A 17,573-nucleotide genomic window follows, 5' to 3' on the forward strand; every position below is an offset into this window, starting at 1 on the left:
TAGCTGGAGTATGAGAGAGAAAGGAGAGCTAGAAGGAACAGAGTTTTCTGCTATCTCTGATTTGTGTGCAGTTGTCTTCCTGGTTTAAATGTGCCCAGTAGTCCAGAAATGGTTTGTTTGGTCAGTCCAAAATACAAAAGGATTACTTACACCCTCTGGTTGTCAGCAATTGAGTGTTACATTGTGGCTTTCCTCAAGATCTTGAAATGGAGAAATAAGATTGCCTTCTGGAGTTACTTTAAGATTAGTGTATAATGAAGCCAAGTATGGATATGCATAATCTTCTTAATGAGGAGGAATAGCTCCTGGGCCTATAAGATGGAACTGCAATGTGACAGTGTATTCCCATTTTTAAAGAAATGATGTGGTCAAGATGCAGGCTGGTCAACTTTGGAAGTGTAGAAAAAATGTCCACATATGCAGAAGCTGAATAGTGTCCATCTAAGCTGTGCCTAAGAGATGGAGCCTGAGCTCACAACCTTGAGGTGTTCCCATCTTTTTGGTCGGGCTATCACGGATAAGGAAATAGATTCAGGGGTCTGGGGGTGTGTAGCCAGGGCCAGTTAGTATAGTTCTCTTAAATGAGTTCAAACTCTTCCTGATCTAATTGCATGCTTACCAAGGAACTATTTTTGTAAATTGTCAAATTTTGTTGTTGAAATTCAAACAACACGGAGGTATATAAAATAAAAAGCAAAAGTTCCCTTTCATTACCCTGCCTCAGTCTCACCCCTCAGAGGTGAGGTGACCTATGGCTTGATGTATTCTTCCTGATCTTTTTCTGGGGAGACACACACACACTCACAGAGTTTGTCTTTTTTTTTAAATACAGAAGTGGGATCGTCTCATTCTTACAAAGCCTTTTCTGATTATTTGCCTTCCCTTATTGGTCTGCCCGTAGTAAGAGAACACACTGGTCATAAAGACAGACTTGAAGAGTGCTAGACCTTATGACAGTTATTTCTCATTGTAAATTAATTGACTGGCTTATAGATCAGTTTGTGAGGGTCTACTATGCTCACCAGGTGAAATGCTTGGGGTTCTGAGCCATCAGGGCTAAGGTGACTGTCTACACCATGGGGGCAGTGAGTAAATGCCAGTCAGGGAGGCTTCTCAGGTGGCAGCCTGCTAGCTTTTCCCCTGATGTACATGTATGACTCTCTTTACACTTGCCCTTGCCAGTGACTATGAGTATGAGCCTTGTTAGTATTTCTTACTTGCATTTCTGTCAGCCCACAGGAAAGAAGGGCTAGCTGTTGGCCTGGTATTCCCTGGGCCCTGCTGATCCATGGGGAAGAGTCCTCTGCCTTATCAAAATTTGTATACTGCCAGCATAAGAATGAAATTGCCACCTTAGTTCTTTGTGATTCTCCTTCCCACTGTCTTAGATTGGCTTTTTAGGTGCCCAGAATGTGAAAAACTGATGACAGTGTTTGCATTCAGGCGGTGGTTGCAGGAATCCAACAGGCCCATGCAGAACAGTTGGCCAACATGCGAATCCAGGACCTGAAAGTCAGCCTCAAACCCCTGCACTCTGTGAACAACCCCATTCTAAGGAAGAGGAAATTACTCGGGTAACTGAGCTTATTTCTTCAGTTCTCCCTCATGGCTGGTGTGGTTGAGTACAGGGTTCTGAAAGGTCAGCCAGGGGTCTGCCCTTTTTTGTCTCTTAAGAGGGTGGAAAGGATATGTTCTTTAAATAGCATCAGAAGTTGGAGATACTCTATAGTTACTTATTTATCTGAAAAATCTGTTCCTTATGTTTAGCATTAACATCTGTTAAGAGTTGGGTTTTGGGGTCTCACCTTGTTATTACCTCTCTCCCAAACTTCTAAAGCACAAAGCCAAAGGATGGTGTTTATATCCACGACCGTGAGAATGGAGCCGAGGATTCAAATGTTGCCTTGGAAAAGCTCCGAGATGTGATTGCTCAGTGTATTCTCCCCCAGGCTGGTAAAGGTCACACCATTTATGAATGCTCTGTGCGTGTCTGTGTGTGTGCACGTGCACATGACTAAAGGAGTGGTTTAATTTGAAGTTGTCTGTTTCATCTTTGTGTTATAAGAAAATAAGTACATTATATAGTTTGTGCCCACTGAAAAGAATGGACAGTGGGAACTCAGAAATGTGAGGCTCTGGCCCACCTTTGGTTTCCTGTAAAATTTCTAGTTTCGGTGTAATTGCCAGCGTCAGACACAGCACGTAATTTTGTATTTTCCTAGTTTGTTAATGAGATTACAGGATAGAGGATGGAAAATGGAAAATGTGAACAGGGTCAGGATTAGGTTGGGAAGGTCAGGAGCGTTGGGAAATACCATATCCAGAGCCCTTAGAGTACAAGGCTGTCATTAACTTGTGAATATAAAGAGACGATCTCCCAAGTTCAGAAGTGGCCCTGGCTGCTACTTGTATCATGGGCAGGGTGGGACTTAAACAGAAGTCCTTTCGAGTGAGAGCTCTCTTTCAGTATGTTCTCTTTCCACCTAATGGGGTATGATGGGCTTTTCTCAGCAGATGAATGAGATGCTTCAAGTAGTAGGCCAGGAAACTGTTGAGTTGACCAGTCTTCCTAGATTCCTTGGCTTTTAAGGGAACTTACTAGTGTGCCTCAGGTAGTCTTCCAAAGTAAGAAATGAGCTTAGGAGAAAGAAGGTAGCCCACTCAGCCTTATTCTCCCTCTCGCTCATGGTCTCTTAAGTTAACCAGGTGCTTTTGCTCAGCAATAGTCTGACATCCTGTGGGATGCCTATTTCCCATCCCCCAGTGCTAAGACTCTGGGGGCATCAGGGAATTTGTGTGAGGTGGTCAGAGCAGGAAGAGTTGAGAAACCAGAAGCAGTCTACATCAGTGGTCCCCAACCTTTTTGGCATCAGGGACTGGTTTCGTGGAAGACAATTTTTCCATGGACTGGGGGCGGGGGTGGCGGGGGTGGTTTCAGGATGATTCAAGTGCATTACGTTTATTGTGTGCTTTATTTCTATTATTATTACATTGTAATATATAATGAAATAATTATACAACTCACCATAATGCTGACAGGAGGCAGAGCTCAGGTGGTAATGTGAGCGATGGGGAGTGGCTGTAAATACAGATGAAGCTTCCCTCGCTTGTCCACCGCTCACCTCCTGCTGTGTGGCCCAGTGGTTGGGACCCCTGCTCTACATGTAATGTAGGGACTAGAAGTAATGATAGTCTGGTAAAGCTTGCACCTTTAATCATCACTTCTCAATAAGTTGGACATCATGTCCTTCCATCTCTGACACTAAAATCCCATGATGCTGCAGGAAAATGCAACTTCTTCTTCATCTTTATCAACAGGAGAGAATGAAGATGAAAAGCTGAATGAAGTAGTTCAGGAAGCTTGGAAGTATAACCGGGAATGCAAACTCCTAAGAGATACTCTGCAAAGCTTCAGCTGGAATGGTAGGAGTCTTAATTATGCCTTTCCCCAGGAATGCAGAGAAGTAATTGTGTTTAGAATATGTAGGATCTCTGGGGGCTGAGCTGGGACTGTTTTCAGGTAAAGTAGGGCTGGCGAGTGAGTGGAATACTGTGGGACAGGGGGTTAGCCCTACAGTAACTGCCCAGGCGTATCTGGACATCTGGCCCTTTCACTTGTTTTCCAGAGTTCAGATGAATTATGTGTCGCAGATTCATTGCTGCAGAGCCCCCGTCACATACCACTTGGGCAAAAAAACAGTCAGATCTCAGAACTCCTTCCAGATACCTGAACTGTTCACTGGGTCATTAAGGAGCAGTATACTCTGAAGGGGAGAAAGAGGGCAAAGTACCACAGAGTCCGCCCTGCTGATCTGCTTAGCTTAGAGAAGACCTGTTTCACTGAAGAGTAGAGAGTGCCAAATCTGCTGCTCTTTGAATTTTTTTCCCCACAGGCAAACAAGGTACAGGTGTGTTTTTTGAGCTGCTTTTGTATTGTCTTTCTACTTTAGCAGACTAAACTAGACTTAAGGTCTAGGATGCTCAGGGAAGGAAGCAAACTCATTGCCTAGCTTGATTCTTGGACATAAGAAATCCGAAGTGCTAGCCTGGCCATTCCCATACTTGGAGGAGATTAGCTTCCCTAGGATTTTTTTTATTTTTTAAGATTTTGAAATATCAATACAGAAAAGTGATCACATTTGAAGTATGCACGTCCGATGAATTTTCACAAAGTGAACACTCCCATGTAACAAGCACCTAGAACATGTAGTGGAGCATGTGCCCTCTTTTAACTGCTACCTCCCTCCTCACAAGGGTAATTATGATCCCAGTTTCTAGCAGTGTATATTAGTTTTGCCTGGTTTTATATTTTATGTAAGTGGAGTCAGAGAAGTCTGTGTTCTTTTGTGTCTGGCTTCTTTTAGTCAAGATTATATTTGTGAGATTCAACCATATTGTTGTGTGTAGCAGCAATTCATTCTCATATATATGTATGTAAATATATATATATTCTCTCTATATTTTTCTCCATATATATGTACACATATATATTTTTTGTATTTATATTTATTCATTCTGCTGTTGAACGGACATATGGGTTGTTTCCAGGTTTTGGTAATTAAGGCAAGCACTGCTATAAACACTCTTGTGTACATCTTTTATGAATATTTTAATGAACTCATTTCTCTTATGTATCTAGGATTGGAGTTGCTGGTTCATGGGGATATTCATCTGTTTAGCTTCAGTAGGTACTGCCACCAGTTTTCCAAAGTGGTTGTACCACTTTACACTTCCACTAGCAGTGTTTGAGGGTTCTAGTTATTCTATATCCACACCAACCCTTGCTATTGTCTTTTTCATTTTAGTCATTCTGATTAATAAGTACTACTGGTATTGCGTGTCATTTTACTTTGCCTTTCCCTGATGACTATGAGCTTAAGCACGTTTTAATGTTTATTGGCCATTTAGATTTTGTTAAGTGCCTATTCTTTTGCCCATTTTTCTGTTGAGTTGTATCTCTCTTATAGATGTGTAGGAGTTCTTTATATAGTCCGGATATGAGTTCTGTTGTCGACATGCATATCACAAAGAACTTCTCCCTCTTTGTGGTTTCTTGCTGTGCTGTTGTACTGAACATTGGATTTTTACGGCCAGGTTAATAAGCTGCTCAGTTCTACTTGAAAAATGGGGGAGTTGAACTGCTTTTGATCAGTGTTGGTGATGATTCCTCCATGGTGAGGGTGAATTTGACACTGGTGAGATGTACCTTATTGGGTCCCTGTCAAGAATCTTATCACCTCCCAAACAGTTTGGAGACTGACCTTTTTCTTTTTTGGGTTTCAGGTCGTGGATTCACAGATAAAGTAGATCGACTAAAACTGGCAGAAATTGTGAAGCAAGTGATAGAAGAGCAAACCACATCCCACGAATCCCAATAATGACAGCTTCAGACTTTGTTTTTTAACAAGTTGAAAATTTATTCATTAATGTATAAAGTAATTTGTATGTAAATTAATAAATCATAATTTCATTTCCACATTGCTTAAAGATGCTGTATAAATTTAGATACAGGATTTACTAATAGTATAGTTCATTTGTTTTTAAGAAAAGCTCAGTTCCTAATATATTATTACTTTAGGATTGTTTAGTCATATATGGTAAAGCTGACAGATGGTATTGTCAAGCAAGATTGTTTTATTTGTAATAAAGTATACAAAAACCATTTGCCAGTGGTAGGCAAAGGACCAACTATACTGACCTTAGTAAACAGTTGAATCAAGTACTGTGGAATCTGATTTCAATTGCCCTGTGTATTTTACTTTCTGCACTATCAGTGGATTAGCTCTGGTGCCAAGAAATTTTTGTGGATCCATGTTGCAGACTGCTTGCCTGTTACAGGGTGCCACCTCCCATGATGGAAGAGGCAGGGAGTTGAGCCCTCATTTCTCTTATCCCTAATTCCCTAGAGAAGAGTGGTAATACTCCTTTTTTGTCATATTTTTTTAAAAGGTATTGGTGTATTTCTTAAATCTAATGGGATTCTCTATTGAGTTTATTCTTTTCATGTTTAACCAGAGCTTCAGCCCTCCCACCTCCTTTGAGATCCTACTTTGTCCTCTCCCTTTCCTGCAGCCCTCACCAGCTCCATTGCTTCTTATCTCCTTTCCCTGTTCTTCTGGCCCCTTTTATGGGATGATTTTTCTGAGAAAGTTACATATCATAAAAACTGGACTATTGGGTTAGCATCTAAAGATGGTCCAAGTTTTTTCTCTTAAAGCTACCCTTTTTCTCTAACATTTCTGCCTGGGTTTCATGGTGGCATCCCCTGGGATGCATGTATTTTATTTATCACCCTTCATTTTCAGGAAGCATGGTTCTGGCCCAGAGATCAGATACTGGAATAGAAAACAAGGCTGGGTGCTTTTCTACTTTGCTGTTGTACATATCGGCATCCATAACACACCATTTTTATTTATTTTTTTAGCAGTTCTTGATTGGTGGTTCTGTGTTGGTAAATGGGAGAGCTAATAGGCCAACTCCAATTCACAGAGAAGAAGAAAAGGGTCAGTAGGCTCAGTTATTCAGTTTCATCCCATCAAATTCTCTTCAATCAAAATCAACCCCCCAGAGCTCACTTATTTTCTAACTCTTCCACTTTGCTGAGTATGTCTTCAGGGTGACATTTGCTTAGTATGTCTCATATGTGTGTGAATGACTGTAGGAATATATGATAAAAACATTAAGTATCTCTTAGAAATTACCTTACACATTGGTTCCCTTTTACTTTGGAGAGTTGTAAATTCAAGGCATTTTTTGAGGTAAGGCTCACTAATCTTCGGTGATTGATAACTGCTACAAATGGATAACCTGTAAGGAGAATTCAATACTTTTTTTTTTTTTTTTTTTTTTTGCGGTACGCGGGCCTCTCACTGTTGTGGCCTCTCCCGTTGCCGGAGCACAGGCTCTGGACGTGCAGGCTCAGAGGCCATGGCTCACGGGCCCAGCCGCTCCGCGGCATGTGGGATCTTCCTGGACCGGGGCACGAACCCGCGTCCCCTGCATCAGCAGGCGGACTCTCAATCACTGCACCACAAGGGAAGCCCGAGAATTCAATACTTTTAAACATGGCAAAATCTAACAGGCAGCAGAGAAAAACAAAATGTTTTCTTATTTACTAACCACAAAACTTAGCTGAGAGTTGAATTAAGGGTTGAATAATTCTGTTTTTTTCAGTGAAATGCAGTCTTACAAATCAAAATCACTTCTTACAATCAGGAAAAACTCTGCACTTGTTTCTGGAACAACTGAATACCTGTTATTTTTCTTATCTTAGGGTAGAGGTTCAGTGTTCACTTGGGAGAGGAAGGCAGTAATTAACTTTGTTACTCTTTTTCTTCAGAGGAATCTTCTAGCATGCCCAGTCTACCATTAACTTCTCAAATTTGTTATCTGGGTGTCTTCTAGAGGCTCAAGATGATTTCCTTCCCTGTGTGGTGAATTTTAGGCATGATCTAAAAGGGTATCCAAAAGATTCTTCCTTTTACTCTGAGCAGCAGTTGCCCGTGTTTCTTTAGTTTGAATTAAACTGGCCGCGAAAATGAGTGCTGTATCCAGACAGGTCCATGCTGAAAGTTTGTGAATACCCTGGAGGATGCTCTAGCTGTTGTAACTCAAAAGTGGGTCCTATCCTACAGAGAGCTCCTTGACAAAACAACAGCTTCCAAAAGACTCAGCAATGTTTGGTCTTTAAAGTGGAGTTTTGTTTATGGAATTTGTTTGTAGGCCAGTAGCAAATTCTGCTTTAACTTTACCAGTCAGGTTTACTAATAAAACATTCACATGTACTGGAAGTGAAACAAAATCATCCTTGTCTCTTTTGGCCTGTCTGTCTAATGCCTGTACCTGCAGGAAGTTCACACTGTAAGAACAGTTCTCATAGGCAGGAGGTTAGAGTCTTCAGTTTTCCTACATGATTTGCTAACCCTCTGCTTACTATAAAACCATTACTCAAATACCTTTAGACTTTACCATAGTTATTAATCTGCTTGATGCGAAACAACTTTTGTATTTTTCTGGCTAATGTATTGTATAAGCTATAGGAGAACACCTGTGAGAAATTTATTGTCTGAAACATACGATAGGAGGAACTGCTTTTTAAAAAGAGTTTTGTTTTTGTATTCGAGATAGAACAAGTTGAAGGAATTATTGGTTGAAGAAGTCAAATGATTTAAATCAGATCTTGTGTGTGAATGCTTGCGTGCGTGTGTATTTATTGAAGAAAATGTGTCTCAATTTGAGAACTGGAAAATTGGATATTTGATTTTAATTATATTTTTATTTATTTAAAAAAGTAGAAGTGGTCTTTCATTATTGATTTTTTTGTCCCACAGAATGACTTAAATTTTCCCTGCCTGTTTGGTTAAGACACAGGGGAACATCTTAAATCTGTGATAATTTCCAAGTTACATAATTTTAAGAGGCTTTCCTCTTATACAGAACACAAGGAGAAAAGAAATCCAGCTGGAAATCATTTCTCCATTTTTGCTGTAAATTTTTTAATATGTTTGTGATATGATAGTATTAATTTTCTTGCTAGATGTGGATGATTAATTTTTTCATCTGTATTAGGAATTAAATATTATTAATTGGGGTTAATGAGTTGATCTACTCTCATGCTTATATCTGAGCTCTTGTAGTACTATTCCATTCTCTTTTGAATTATATAAGGCATTTCTCCATTTTTGTGTGGTACTTATAGCCATAACCCTTATTTTGAAGGTTTTATATTGTAGATATTTGACTTAATATAAAATTATTTTTATGCAAGATAAAAGATGTAGAGTCTTTAGTTCATCTTATGATGCAAAGGAGAATAACTGGGCAAGGAATGTGGTTAAATAGGGCTTTTTTCCTTTTAAATTTATACTGCTAAATACACCAGGAGATCAACATCAAAATCAAATCCAAGGACTTCCATAGACATTACAGTTCAATTTTAGTTACGAAAGCAAAGAAGTCTTTAAAAAGCTCTTATACAGTCCATTTTTATTTTCTTGATGAAATGGTAACTAGATACCTGGTTAATCAGAATTTAGTTTTATTCCAGACTTTGTTTTTATGTTGGGAGGAACTGAACTTTGATCTTAGTCACTTGTAAGTCTCCGTAGTGAAAGTGAACTCCTTTCATTTAACACTTAGTACGTTTGTGCATTAGGAAAACTTATTAGAGGAAAATTATGTTTATATGCAGACACAAAGTGGCTAAACTCATCTGTTATGAACAAAAGTTAATGAGGGAGAATTTGTGCATCCACATACAAGTTTTCTTGAATTAAAGGAGAAAAACCAGACCCTGACAAAGGAGGGCTGGACTGAAAAACAGTACCCTCAATACTACAGAAATGAGGAAAAGAGGTAATGGGCAACAGAGAGCTTCGTCCTGCTCTGAGATCCCGAAGAATCCCCATCCCCTCCCCCCTGACCTCCTGCCAGAATGTTGGGTTTCAAAGAATGCGCAGATTAACGGATATCAGGAGTAGCGTGGCCCTGGGCTGAGGATAAGGATAATTTACCTGAGTAACAGTCCTGGCTGAATCATTACAGGCCTTCTACTTGGTATATCTCTGTGTAAGCGTAAAGGGAACTTAGCCAAGGAGCATTAAAACCATTGCTGTTGGAAGGAAGTCATATAGTAAGGAAACCACTGAAGGCCAAGAGAGAAAAGCAAGAACAGAAACACAGCCCCAAGGTCTGTAAGACTCAGAGTTGGGCAGTGCCCACCCATAAGGGAGCCAGCATAGATCTGAAGTGAATACCTGTGACGGAGGGTCTGCGTGTCAGGGAAAGCTGCTGCTGCTGGACATAGGCCCTGCATCATCAACTGATTTAACATGGCAGCGTCTGTGACACACTCTGCCTCTATACTGCCTTCTCTACGGAAAAACCAAGTGGCCTTGAAGGAGGGTAAGATGAAGTTTCAGACTTGGGCTCAGCAGAAGAGGGATTTGAGGCTGGGGCCAGTGCCAGGATCTTCATGTTTCAGTTTGAGGATTGTGTTGCTGTTGGTGATTTCTCTGCCAAGCTTGTACTGTGATCTGGGATCAGTATATTACTCTTCCTATGAAACAGTCACCCCCAAGAGTCTGACAGTGGAAGGAAGGGAAGACCAAGTGGAAAAGCTCTCCTATGTGCTATTTATGCAGGGCCAGAAACAGCTGATTCACCTGAAGGTGAAGAGAGACTATTTTGTGAATAACTTTCCAGTCTTCAGCTACCACAATGGCATCCTGGGGCAAGAAATGCCTTTGATCTCACATGACTGTCATTATGAAGGCTACATAGAAGGAGTCCCAGGTTCTTTTGTTTCTGTCAACACCTGTTCAGGCCTCAGAGGCGTCCTGATTAAGGAGGCAAAATCCTATGGCATTGAGCCCATTCACTCTTCAAAACAGTTTGAACATGTGTTGTACACCATGGCCCGTGAAGCTCCAGTCTCCTGTAGTGTCACTTCCAATGACAGCCAAGTGGCATTCACCAGCCGGCAACAAGAGAGCAGCAAGCCTCGCAGTCGGCAGGTGCCATCCTACTTGTGGTCACATACCAAATACGTGGAGATGTTTGTCGTGGTCGACAACCAGCGGTTCCAAATGTGGGGCAATGACATCAATGAGACAGTCCAGAGAGTAATGGACATCATTGCTCTGGCCAACAGCTTCACTAGGGGAATAAACACAGAGGTGGTGCTGGCTGGAATGGAGATTTGGACCGAGGGGGACCTCATACAGGTCCCAGTGGACCTGCAAGTTGCACTCAGGAATTTCAATAGCTGGAGACAAGAGAGGCTCTTCCATCGTGTGAAGCATGATGTTGCCCACATGATCGTTGGACACCATCCTAAAGAGGATACGGGGCAGGCATTTCTCAGTGGTGCCTGTTCAAGTGATTTTGCAGCAGCCGTTGAATCCTTCCACCATGAGGATGTCCTCCTGTTTGCAGCGCTCATGGTCCATGAGCTTGGGCACAACTTGGGTATTCCGCATGACCATTCGGCCTGCGTTTGTAAAGATAAACCCTTTGGCCTCATGCGTGAAAATATCACTAAAGAAAGTGGCTTCAGCAACTGCAGCTCTGACTTCTTCTACCAGTTCCTCTGGGAACATAAAGGGGCCTGCCTATTTAACAAGCCTGGGCCCAAAGGCCGTGTACGGAGGGATTCCCGCTGTGGAAATGGTGTTGTAGAAGAGGATGAGCAGTGTGACTGTGGTTCTGACTGTGACAATCACCCATGCTGTGACCAAACATGTAGGCTGAAGGAGAATGCAGAGTGTAGTGATGGACTCTGCTGCGTTAAATGCCAACTGAAATATAAGGGATTCATGTGCCGTCCTGCTTTGGGGGAGTGTGACCTCCCAGAGTATTGTGATGGTTCCTCTGGAGAATGCCCCATAGACAGCTATAAGATAGATGGTACAATGTGTGATAGAATTCACTATTGTGCTGGAGGTCGCTGTAAGAACCCTGATAATCAGTGCATGGATATATATGGGTTCTCTGCAAGGTCTGCCCCAGAAAACTGTTACATTTCAATGAACAGAAGAGGGGACCGGTTTGGAAACTGTGGTATTACCAACTCACCTAGGTTAAGATATTTGAAGTGTGTAGATGATAATATATTTTGTGGGAAACTTATATGTACAAATGTTAGACAGGTACCACAAATCAAACCAAATCATACACTGATCCAGGTCGCTCATGAAGATGACTGGTGCTGGAGCATGGATGCCTATAACACTACTGATATCCCTGATGATGGAGATGTACACACTGGCACTCTTTGTGCTCCAAACAAAGTCTGTGTAAATTACTCTTGTACTGATTATGCTGTGCTCAAGTATGACTGCAAACCAGAAGAAATGTGTAATGGTAACGGAGTTTGCAACAATTTTAGGCACTGCCATTGTGAGGCTGGCTATGCTCCCCCTGACTGCAGAGGTCCAGGAGATGGTGGTAGTGTAGACAGTGGTCCACCTGGCAAACCAACTGAAATTCAAAGTGTAGGTGTAGGTGGCGGTTCTTTTCATCGTAGCATTGAGTTTAGAAATGTTGGCAAGCTAATTTTCATACTCCCTTCATTTCTTTTAATATTGTTGTTAGTTTTAATATTTTACATTACCCTCAGGGCTGTAAATGAGTCAGTAGAGACCCTAGGGCGTACCTTGGAGGAAAGTTCAGAGGAAACCACTAGTAAGGGATTCTTAACGGAGTTTCTACCAGTGGGGCTACAGGAGGAGGAGTCAGAAGAGAAGGACCAAGAAGAGGAGGCCCCCCCACCGGAGGAGGCCCCCTTGCCGCCGCTGGAGGCTCCCCCGCCGCTGGAGGCAATGCTGCTGCCGCCGGAGGCCCCACCACCAGGAGAGCTAGCACCATAAGAGGTAGCAGGTGAAGGAAAAGGATAACCAAAGGCAGAAGTGTATTGGTGGAAGAATCCAAAAATATCGAATATCTCAAGCACTGAGTGGGAAAGAGGGGCTCAGAGAAGCAAAGGTGAAGTGAGAATTGATGGCTCCTGTAGCTCTGAACAGGATATATAGTCTACAGAAACATACTAACATGGGAACAGAGATGCCCCTGCTTTCAGTATTCATTTTAGTAATTTGGTTATATGTTCATATATGAACTCATAAAATATTCTATATTTTTGCTTTTTTCCCATTTCATGAAACAATTTTATTTAAGCTCTTCTCATGAATCATACCTATCAATATCATCATTCATTTGGGCCAATTTCTGATCTGAAATTACTTTTCAGGGCCTACCATCTTCCATCTACATTGTTTGATACACAGTATTATCTCTACCTATGACTATCACAGGGTCATTAATCCCACTCATAACACATTATCTTAAAAATGTTATCTGTTGAGTAATCTAATTTGCCCCAAAAGTTGCTATTCACGAATAAAAGGTAATTTAAAATAAATAAAAAGCTATTTTAAGATGAAGCATCGCTTCAGACTCCATACAGCCTAGTCCTTGAGGCTTCTTTATTTTGGGGCTCTCTTGGAAGGGGCTACATCTGATCCAGGGTTGTCCGATCACCCTGGGTCTGGGTGCATGGGGGAAGGGGAGCAACTTAGGCAAGAGACAACCTTGTCTAGTGCAGAGTTAAATTGAAAGTATTAATTGTTCCTTCTTTTCTGTTTTTCGACTTTACTTATTATATTTATTTCTCATTTCCTTTTTAAGTTAACATATTGTTGACTGACAGTCCAAAGGAACAGAGCTTTGGAGGGTAGTCAATTGTCTGTAAAGAGAGCACAAAGCACATACAATAAAACATGCATTCTGTGCAAGACACTGTGCTACTTTACATTTGTTGTCTTAATTTAATCCTCCCATCCACCCTATGAGACCTCCATCCTGTACATGAAGAAACAGAGACCAAAGACTTTTGCTCTAGAGTTGATAAGGGGTGGAACCTGCATACGGCCCCACGTATGACTGAATCTACATTCGCCACTGCCTCGTGAGCCTGTTCCTTTAGTAAAAAAAAAGTGAGCAGGAAGACAACTGACATGTCCTTAATTGCCCAGGTGATTAGTGATGTTGAACACCTTTTCATGGACCTGTTGGCCATCTTTATGTCTTGTTTGGAAAAATGTCTATTCAGATTCTCTGTCCATTTTTAAATTGGACTTTTTTCTTTTTGATATTGAGTTGTGTAAGTTCTTTTTATATTTGGATATTAACCCCATATCAGATATATGATTTGCAAATATTTTTTCCCATTCAATAGGTTGACTTCATTTTGTTGATGATTTCCTTTGCTGTGCAGAAAGAAGCCTTTTAGTTTGATGTAGTTCCACTGTTTTTTCTTTCCTTTTTTAATATTTACTTATTTATTTGGCTGCTCCGTGTCTTAGATGCAGCATGCAGGATGTTCATTGCCACGTGAGGGATCTTCCTTGAGGCATGCAGGATCTTTAGTTGCAGCACGCAGGCTTTTAGTTGCGGCATGTAGGATCTAGTTCCCTGACCAGGGATTGAACCTAGGCCCCCTGCATTAGGAGCATGGAGTCTTAACCACTGGATCACCAGGGAAGTCCCTAGTTCCACTTGTTTTTGCATTTGTTGCCTTGGCTTTTGGTGTCAAATCCAAAAAGCCACTGTCAAGGCCAGTGTCAAGGAGCTTACTGCCTATGTTTTTTTCCTAGGAGTTTTATGGTTTCAGATCTTATTTTCACATCTTTAACCCATTTTGAGTTAATTTTTGTATATGGTATAAGATAGTGATGCACTTTCATTTTATGCATGTGGTTGTTCAGTTTTCCCCTTTATTGAAGAGACTGTTCTTTCCTCATTGTATATTCTTGGCTTCTTTGTTGTAAATTAATTGACTATATATGTATGAGTTTATTTCTGAGCTTTCTATTCTGTTCCATTGATCTATGTGTCTGTTTTTATGCCAATACCATAGTGTTTTGATTACTATAGCTTTGTAATATAGTTTGAAATCAGGAAGCATTATGCTTCCAGCTTTGTTCTTTTTTATCAAGACTGCTTTGGCTATCTGGGGTCTTTCATAGTTCCAAAAAAATTTTAGGATTATTCGTTCTATTTATGTGGTAAATGTCATTAGAATTTTGATAGTGATTGCACTGAGCCTACAGATTGCTTTGGGTATTATGGAAATTTTTTTTTTTTTTTTTTTGCGGTACGTGGGCCTTTCACCATTGTGGCCTCTCCCGCTGTGGAGCACAGGCTCCAGACACGCAGGCCCAGCGGCCATAGCTCACGGGCCCAGCCGCTCCACGGCATGTGGGATCCTCACGGACCGGGGCACGAACCCGTGTCCCCTGCAACGGCAGGCGGACTCTCAACCACTGCGCCACCAGGGAAGCCCTATTATGGACATTTTAACAATAATAATTCTTCCAACTCATAAACACAGAATATTTTTCTATTATTTGCATCTTCTTCCATTTCCTTCATCAATGTCTTATAGTTTTCAGTGTATAGGTCATTCACCTCCTTGGTTAAGTTCATTCCAAGTATTTTATTCTTTTTGATGCAATTATAAATGGGATTGTTTTCTTAATTTCTCCTATGATAGTTTGTTATTAGTGTATAGAAACACAACTAATTTTTGTATATTGATTTTGCATCCTACAACTTTACTGAATTCATTTATTAGTTCTAACAGTATTTTGGTTGAGTCTTTAGGGCTTTTTATATATAACATGTCATCTGCAAGTAGTGACAGTTTTACTTCTTCCTTATTTTTTTTTTTTTTTCCCCGTACGCGGGCCTCCCACTGCTGTGGCCCCTTCTGTTGCGGAGCAGGGCTCCGGACGTGCAGGCTCAGCAGCCATGGCTCACAGGCCCAGCCGCCCCGCGGCATGAGGGATCCCTCCAGACCGGGGCACAAACCCACATCCCCCGCATCAGCAGGCAGACTCCCAACCACTGCGCCACCAGGGAAGCCCACTTCTTCCTTTTTGATTTGGATGCTTTTATTCCTTTTTCTTGCCTAACTGCTCTGCCTATGACTTTTAATACTATGTTGAATAAAAGTGGTGAAAGTGGGCATCCTTGTGCTGTTACTGATCTTAGAGGAAAAGCTTTCAGCTTTTTCACCACTGAGCATAATGTTAGCAATGGGCTCAAATTTCATTCTTTTTTTTTTTTTTTTTTTTTGTATGCGGGCCTCTCACTGTTGTGGCCTCTCCCGCTGCGGAGCACAGGCTCCGAACGCGCAGGCCCAGCGGCCATGGCTCACGGGCCCAGCCGCTCCGCGGCATGTGGGATCTTCCCGGACCGGGGCACGAACCCTTGTCTCCTGCATCGGCAGGCGGACTCTCAACCACTGCGCCACCAGGGAAGCCCAAATTTCATTCTTGAGTAGAATTCATCATTTGGGGTGGGTGTAGACCAAAATCTCACTGAAGTGTTCTCTTAAAAAAAACAAAACAAAAAACAAAGGCAATCTTTCTCCACCAATGAAAATGCTGAGCAACTTTAAAATAATTTTTCACCTGCTTCTATACATAAAGCTGTCAAAATATTTAAGCTCCATTATTACACAACCTAAATGTACAACGTTAGATGAATGGATAAAGAAGATGTAGTACATATATACAATGGAATATTACTCAGCTGTAAAAAGGAACAAAATTGGGTCATTTGCAGAGATGTGGATGGACCTAGAGTCTGTCATACAGAGTGAAGTAAGGCAGAAAGAGAAAAACAAATATTGTAAATTAATGCATATATGTGGAATCTCGAAAAATGGTACAGATGAACCTATCTGTAGGTCAGGAATAGAGTTGCAGACGTAGACAATGGACGTGTGGACACAGGGGGGTAAGGCGAGGGTGGGACGAATCAGGAAATTAGGTTTTACATAAATACACTACCATGTGTAAAATAGCTAGCTAGTGGGAACATGCTGTATAGCACAGGGAGCTCAGCTTGGTGAGCCGTGACGACCTAGATGGGTGGGATGGCAGAGTGGGAGGGAGGTGCAAGAGGGAAGGGATATAGGTATACATATAGCTGATTCACTTCACTGTACAGCAGAAACTAACACAACATTGTAAAGCAATTTTACTCCAATTAAAAAAAAAAGGCTATCTTCCTCCAGCAACAAAAATGATGAACAACTTTAAAATAATTTTTCACCTGCTTCTATACATAAAGCTGTCAAAATATTTAAGCTCCGTTATCACACTCCATAATACATGTCATGGCTCCAGGTGATTACTCGGGAATGAGGAGATGAATCTTTCGTAACCCTCCCCCCAGAAATATGCACACTCCACCACCGTATGTTCTGTTATGGAAAATCCTTCTAATTCCAGATGCTGATTGGTGGGGGGAGCTAAATACTTTGACTATGACCTTACCTATGAGATAGATTTTGTGTCTTTGAAACCTGTAGCATAATGAACTATAATTACAGACATTTCAAATTCTCAGTAGTTTTTGCTTAATCAGAGTCAAAGGCAAAATCTGCATTTACTTGTGGGAGAACCTTTCGGTGAAATTTTAAGATAAAACTCAAGGCCTATTCCTCACTAGAGTGGTTGAGACATGATTTATATACAGCTCGACTAAACTTAAAGATGAGCTGTCTTCAGTGTAGGCAAAATTACATCCTTATGGAGCTCATTGTAATGTTGATCACTGAGAAGGAAGGATTTTCTTGAGAGAAAAGTTGGAAGTTGGGGACCTAGGGTTTGTTTAAGAGGGTCCAGGTAAAGGACCGAGGCACAAGAGGCTGGAAGGTACTGCCCTCTGGAAGATTGCTGCCTCTTGAGTTTTGATGCATTGATGTCACACATCCATTGTCTCCTGTTTTCTGAATTGTAATCCCTGTTATTTTCAGAAAGCCCAGACCCAAATACTTTTTAAAAATGGGATCCTATCCTACATGCTCCATTTATTTTGGACTCCCTCCCTTTAAGAAGATGCTATCTTAATTTATTTCATGATCATCTCCTTTTACCCCCTTCACTGGCTGCAGCTCTCCTCACTTTGTTCTTGAAAGTCACTGCTAACTTAGTGTACAACTTTCCATATCCTTTTCCATAGTCATGTAAGTATACATATATAGAGTATATATATATATATAT

General features: G+C 41.2%; 3 protein-coding genes across 4 annotated transcripts in view; 2 read left to right on the top strand and 1 right to left on the bottom strand.

Annotated features, from left to right (window-relative positions):
* The window catches only part of MAPKAPK5 (MAPK activated protein kinase 5), a 36,644-nt gene extending 30,925 nt beyond the window's left edge, over positions 1-5,719 (top strand). Inside the window, exons 11-14 of the mRNA XM_030860522.2 lie at positions 1,444-1,574; positions 1,838-1,953; positions 3,319-3,423; positions 5,284-5,719. Of these exons, the coding sequence (XP_030716382.1) occupies positions 1,444-1,574; positions 1,838-1,953; positions 3,319-3,423; positions 5,284-5,378 (447 nt within the window). The 3' untranslated portion in view covers positions 5,379-5,719. The remainder of the gene's footprint in view (positions 1-1,443; positions 1,575-1,837; positions 1,954-3,318; positions 3,424-5,283) is intronic.
* The window catches only part of TMEM116 (transmembrane protein 116), a 132,784-nt gene that overhangs the window by 6,713 nt on the left and 108,498 nt on the right, over positions 1-17,573 (bottom strand). The gene's annotated exons all lie outside the window — the stretch shown is intronic.
* On the top strand, positions 9,398-14,214 carry LOC115855341 (disintegrin and metalloproteinase domain-containing protein 1a-like). Its single transcript, XM_030860513.2, has one exon. It carries the CDS (start codon positions 9,831-9,833, stop codon positions 12,366-12,368), a length of 2,538 nt encoding a protein of 845 aa, XP_030716373.2. The 5' UTR covers positions 9,398-9,830; the 3' UTR covers positions 12,369-14,214.

This window comes from Globicephala melas, chromosome 13 (genome assembly GCF_963455315.2).
Source record: "Globicephala melas chromosome 13, mGloMel1.2, whole genome shotgun sequence".
Classification (NCBI taxonomy): Eukaryota; Metazoa; Chordata; class Mammalia; order Artiodactyla; family Delphinidae; genus Globicephala; species Globicephala melas.

Bases quoted from the DNA above. Each gene is read 5' to 3' on its own strand.
- LOC115855341 (XM_030860513.2), top strand. From the start codon at position 9,831: ATGGCAGCGTCTGTGACACACTCTGCCTCTATACTGCCTTCTCTACGG.